Source organism: Dipteris shenzhenensis, chromosome 28 (assembly GCF_047967505.1).
Source record: "Dipteris shenzhenensis isolate YYH24624 ecotype China chromosome 28, Dip_SZ_1.0, whole genome shotgun sequence".
Classification (NCBI taxonomy): domain Eukaryota; kingdom Viridiplantae; phylum Streptophyta; class Polypodiopsida; order Gleicheniales; family Dipteridaceae; genus Dipteris; species Dipteris shenzhenensis.
Genome location: NC_141623.1, coordinates 10,526,227 through 10,531,981, shown reverse-complemented (window position 1 = coordinate 10,531,981; position 5,755 = coordinate 10,526,227). Strand labels below are relative to the sequence as shown.

At 39.3% G+C, this 5,755-nt stretch overlaps 1 protein-coding gene across 1 annotated transcript; it reads right to left on the bottom strand.

Annotated features, from left to right (window-relative positions):
* Positions 1-2,741: 2,741 nt before the first annotated feature.
* LOC147883158 (17.9 kDa class I heat shock protein-like) lies at positions 2,742-3,648 on the bottom strand. The gene is made up of 2 exons (XM_087399352.1): positions 3,419-3,648; positions 2,742-3,083 (listed from the first exon to the last, which is right to left on the bottom strand). Exons 1-2 carry the CDS (start codon positions 3,561-3,563, stop codon positions 2,809-2,811), a joined length of 420 nt encoding a protein of 139 aa, XP_087255478.1. The 5' UTR covers positions 3,564-3,648; the 3' UTR covers positions 2,742-2,808.
* Between the last annotated feature and the right edge of the window lie 2,107 nt (positions 3,649-5,755).

Sequence of the window (5,755 nt, the reverse complement as noted above, 5' to 3'; positions counted from 1 at the left end):
TTCTAATTAAATAAATCCTTGGATAAGCATGGTTCTGATAGATATCAAAGCCCAAGTTTTGTCTGTTGATTTATTTGGTGAAACTTGAAACTGTAGCCTTAAGTCATCCTACGATTGCTTGTGTTGTATTTGTTTGAAGAAGAAAGTGTTGAGTCAGTGTCTCCTTGTAGCTATATTCAACACTCGAAATCGCAATGCCAAGCGTTAAAGAGGCCATCTCCTACCCTAAAGAAGTTTATGCGCACAAAGAAGAGATCACTCTAGCTCTTGGACAAGACAAAGCTTGTTGAATCTGATGTTGATGAGGAATTGCCCATGAGAAATAGTAATGATGAGGTGCCAAAATGGGAGCAAGAAAATAAAGATGTGTATGATCTTTTTAAGTCTTTGAAGGCTAATGTTGAAGTTGATTTCAAACCAAAAATTACCCTGATGGGTTAAGAGCTCTTAGAAGCCTAGGGAAGGTTGAAGAAGATAGGAAATTCAAGACAACCAACCAAGAAAACACAACTCAACCCAAGGAAAGAGCAAGAAAAGGAGAAGGTCAAGGGAAAAAGCATACAGTTAGAAGATTATAGCTCATTTTGATGTGTATGAAAAATAATTACTTATAGTGACATGCACTTTGAGTTTGCAAGCATTATATTTTGGGAGAGTTGTTTTCTTATTTAGACTAACCATCAACATGTGCATTACTTTATTACACAACCAATTGGTGAGGGAGACACACATGAAGTGGGTAAACTTTCTTTGCGGATTTAATTTTTAGATTCAATATTCTCTTGGTAAAGATAAAATATTGTAGCAAAAGCTCTTTCTCAAAGGCCATAGGCTCATGCCATCTAAGAAGCTCATCATGAAGAATTTGCTACCATGAAAAATGTACATACAAAGAAGATCTAGATTTCTTTCGTGTAAGAAAAATTTGAGATAAGGCAATGGAACAAAAGATTACTATTTGCATGATGGATATCTTTGGAATCTAAATTGCATTTGTGTTGCCAAGAACATGAGGGAGAGGGAATGGAGAAACGTCCCTATCCACTTTTATTTAAGGTTATGTTTTTCGCATCAAGTAAAAATTGATTTACTTTTATTGGCCTCATATTCGAAAGGATGTTTTTCGATATGTGGCATCTTTGTCCAATTTGCCAAAAAAGCTACGTACAATCGAAAAAAAACACGAGGATTATTACAACCATTGCCAATTCCAGAAACACCTTGGGAGAACATTCCAATGGAGTTTGTTACACTATCCCCCCAAAGACATGACGTGGTATAGACAATTATTGGCAGGTTCCTAAAGATGCTCAATTCATTCCATGTAATACAACTCCAATACAAAAGCCCACATCTGTGTTTATCAAAACATACTTTTGTACATGGTGATGTTTCCAAAACCATTGTTGCTGAGAGTTATAGTAAGTTTACAAATAACTTTAGCAAGCATTACTAAAAAACTTAGGGAAAATTATTGCTGCGACTGACAACAAGAACTAAAGTGTTGTGAGAACTCCTACGCACCTTTGGAAATTTGACAGCTTTCATTGTTCCACTATTCGACAAATCCATCAATACACATGCTTTTTTGCATTTTAAACATCACATCTCAAACCTTCTTTCCAAATGCCTTCTCCTTATATCTATCGAGTTACAATCACAACATGAATTGCATTCCCCAATAATTAAGTTGTCTCCTTCAATATTTATTTCCTTCCAAATCCTCTTTATCATAATTTCCAAATTGGAATGTACGTTGCAATTATACCAAGAATGGCATATTGCAACTTTCATAAAAGCATTTATTTCCTTTTCGAATCATGTTTGTCATTCAAGTTGACCATCAACACAAAAAGGAAAGCCAAAATAAAAGTGAGGAGTTGGGGTATAGCCTTGATGATGTGGATTTACAAAGTTAGAGCAATCTATAGCCACCAATCTCGCCCTGCTTAAGAGGCTCAACCAATTACGGAAAGGCTTCTTTCAGATCTTGAAGAGCTGGCTTACACAAGATGATTCATAACAGAGCTTACGTATCAACTTTTGTATTGAAATGGCCAACTTAAACTTGAACTACTTGCTTAATGATAACATAGAACATCAACATGCTCTAAATAAATATATATCTTCTTAAGATTAGAATATATCTAATCTTAAAAGTATAATTTCTTTATATAAAATAAACAAAGAACAAAGGAAAGAAGGGCGTTTGTAAGCAACTCTAGATAAAATTAGAGAAATAATACTTAAAATTAACATAGCAAGCAAAGCTACGCTTATGTCCTCATTGGTACCCAAGGGTAAGCTTCCATTTGAGTTTCGAAAGATTTCAAAATCTCTTAAACAAATGAGTAGCCTTTTGGGATAATCCACCCTGAATACCGCTGATCATGGCACATGAGAAGCGAAAAGGCAACCAGGTGACTATGGCCAAAAGTGTCCTGCTGCAACACTCGAACCCATCCAACAATCCTATGCTAAACATATATATGTATAGCAAAATGTGCAGATTCAATGACCATACTCATGACACTACAAATAATTTGTCATCCACATGGATCCATATAGATGATAATCAACTGCACATTTCATATCTAAACCGCATAGATGAAGAACAATGATGCGCACATATTAAACGACAACAAGTTCTGTGTGCATGTTCAAGTATGCATGCATCTTTTGTTTTTGTTTTTTTTTTTTGGGGGGGGAGAGAGAGAGAGAGAGAGAGACAGAGATGCATCTCGATAAACTATAAGATCTTACATTGACTTCTGCAAATGACAGCTTACAGTTTTATAGGGCTCTCCTTCAAAGCTTGCTTGTGATGGGAACCCTTCTGACGACAGGCTTTACAGCCTGTTTCTTGGGAATAGTGACAGTCAGAACTCCGTTTTCTTCATGGGCTTTCACATCATCCACCCGGATGTTGTCAGGTAGCTGGAAGTCACGAGCAAACCTTCCTTGGGGTCTCTCCGAGCTATGCCATTTCACAGGAACCTTATCCTCGGGCTTTTTGTATTCACCACTGATCTGCAAGACATTCCCATCCTGTATTTGCACTTGGAGTTCGTCTTTTTTTAAGCCTGCAGGAAAATAAAATTTTCAGTGACATCGTCTCCGATCGAGCAGAAAATAGCAGAAGTTCCTACCCACGTTTTCTAACAGAACAGGTCTCAAATTCAATTCACATATAGGGCTATGTACCTAGAAATCATGTCAAAGACCACACAACCCTGTTTGCAGGAGAAACATCCTTAAAAGCCTAAGATGGGCATTTTGCATACACCACGAAAGCCCAGTAGCTGCCACGAAAGCCCCAGTGACCCATATTCCGTGTCATTTCGTCAAGGAAACACGGCGTAATGGCCTTTTCCAAAAAGAGAAAACATCAGACGAAAGACCGGGAGGGAACGAAAACCTGGGAGGTTAGCTTTGAAGACGTGGGCGTGAGGGGTCTCAAGCCAATCGACCTGAGCATCGGCGAAGGAGGAAGGGAGGAAGGGGAGGAAGGGCGAGGAGGAACCGTCGTCTCCAAAGAAGAAGCGAGCAAGCCGAGGATCCATGGCGGCTACCAACACCACTATTTTGCTCTCTATTACTCTTATTAGCTTTTTCTACTACATACTTCGAGTTCTAGAACGGTCTCTTCTTTAACCTTTGCTCTTGCATAGGAGGATTTCTCAAAACTTTAGTTTAATCTTTCAAACTATGGCTAAGAAGCTATTCCCACCCAAGGGAGTGCATTGGCGTAGTCTTTTCGCTTGAGCACCGGTGGCCTCAGCTGGGTAGCTGGGTAGCTGGGCCCCAGCTACCCAGCTGCGTGGGAACAGCTTGTAAGAGGGGGCGTAGGTGCGATGAGGTGAGAGGTGAGAAGAAGGACAAGGAGAGCACAAGGGTCAATAGGGAAGGGGAAGGTGCAATGAGGACAACCAACTCAGGAAGGAAAGTCATCGCCACCAAGAAGGAAGGCTGAGGAGGTGAGAGAAAGCATGAGAAATTTTGAGAGGTATAGAGAGAGAGAAAATTTTCAAGATGTATATGAGAGTTACAACTTCTCCCTAATTCATATTATGGTTGGAAGGAGTTCAATAGGACCACATTTCCTTAAAAGTACTTAGGTTTGGAGAATTGGAAATAATTTATCCCTTGCCTTCCCATATTTGATAATATAGTAGAGATGAATTTATGATCGATTATAATGGCTTCAAGTACGAGGGTTTTCAATATCTCTTTCCTTCTCATTCTACGAATATATGGTATACATTATTACCAAAGAGCTTCTCAATTCTTCAAATATGGGATTGCTAAAGCTAAGGAAAACTCTTATAAATCCACTAAGTTACCATAATCCTCAAAAGAGAGTATGGTAGGAAGGTATATATTAGTTTATAAAGTGTTCACTATTTGTTCATAGATAAATAATGTTCTCTAAAATGAGGGTTATAATGATAAATAAGTCAGTATATGGTTCCATAAATGAGAAATTAAGATTGAATGGCAACTTTAGAGATTGAATTTCTAATTTTAAATGGAGAATGGCACCAGTGCCATTCTCCAAGATCCACTCTTAAATAAACAAATTAAAACAAGAAATTAAGATAATTTTGTTAGTTTTTGGAAGTTGAAAAAATGAAAATTGTAAAATTTAGTGTAACATGTTATAGAGACTCAGACCTAACTTTTTCTTAACTTATTAACAACTTAAATTTAAAGAAACTATTTAAATGCATGCATGTATGTATGTATGTATGGCCCATGCACGACATTACTTTACCTTTTGAGAGTTTCAAACTCTAAAATTTGGAAGATATGGCGTCATGGGACGATGCACATGCAAGCATGGCACAAACATGCCTTTGGTTCATCGATGGAAGGCCATTGGTACATATGATGAGACAGGTGCACTACAATTTCCCATGTGACATATCGATGGAAAGGCATTGGTACATATGGTGGGACGGTTGCACTACACTTGCCCATGTGGCATGGACATGCCCGCATAGCTTTTAGTTCATTCGTGCTGGTGTGGAATTCACGCTACGACTATTGATGGAGGGGAGGGAGGGGGAAAGAGAGAGAAAGGAGGGGGTAAGAGAGAGAGGGAAAGGAAGGGCGAAGGGAAGGGGAGGGGGAAGGAAAGGGAAGGTGATGTTGAGATATCAAGCTCCACTCGTGATATGCCAGGGTGACCGTTGTGCATTTATGTCACTGACTTGTTAGCTGCAGATGCGGTTGGTACACCGCCCATGAATAATAGCTAGATGATAGCTATCCTTATGTACTACGTGGCTCAATTAGTATGCCACCTTAGTTAGCTGAGTTTGGTTTGAGACCCACATATAGGGTTCTTCTATTTCTTTGTACTAGAGCTCTTTTGGCTTTCACAACTAAGAAGAGGAAAACTGTTTTCAGCCTCCACCTTTGTGTCTATTCCCCCATTGTGTATGTGAGAAATCTGTAAGTGAGACTCCTTCCTTCTCTCCCACTATCTTCACATGGTATCAGAGCCTGGTTCGTGGTAAGGAGCTCAAGAAATCAAACCAAGTTTGCGGTGTCCTAGTAAGAGGACCAGTGTTGCTTTCCTTTTTTGAGTTTGGGAGCAAATCTCTGCAGGTAACACAGTCGAAAAGTGCAAGAGTGCATTGTCTCAGATTGAGACGCCCTTCGCGGTGTGGTGAGAGGGCAATATATGCTGCAGGGCCCGTTTTGGAGGTGGAAGTTCTCCACAAGCACTCAGAAAAAGGCCCTATTTTTG

What these genes read in the sequence shown, in the direction of transcription:
- LOC147883158 (XM_087399352.1), bottom strand. Translation starts at nt 3,563, where the DNA reads ATGGATCCTCGGCTTGCTCGCTTCTTCTTTGGAGACGACGGTTCCTCC. An exon ending in CTTCAAAGCTAACCTCCCAG is followed by an intron (nt 3,084 to 3,418) that starts GTTTTCGTTCCC and finishes ATTTTCCTGCAG; the next exon opens with GCTTAAAAAAAGACGAACTC.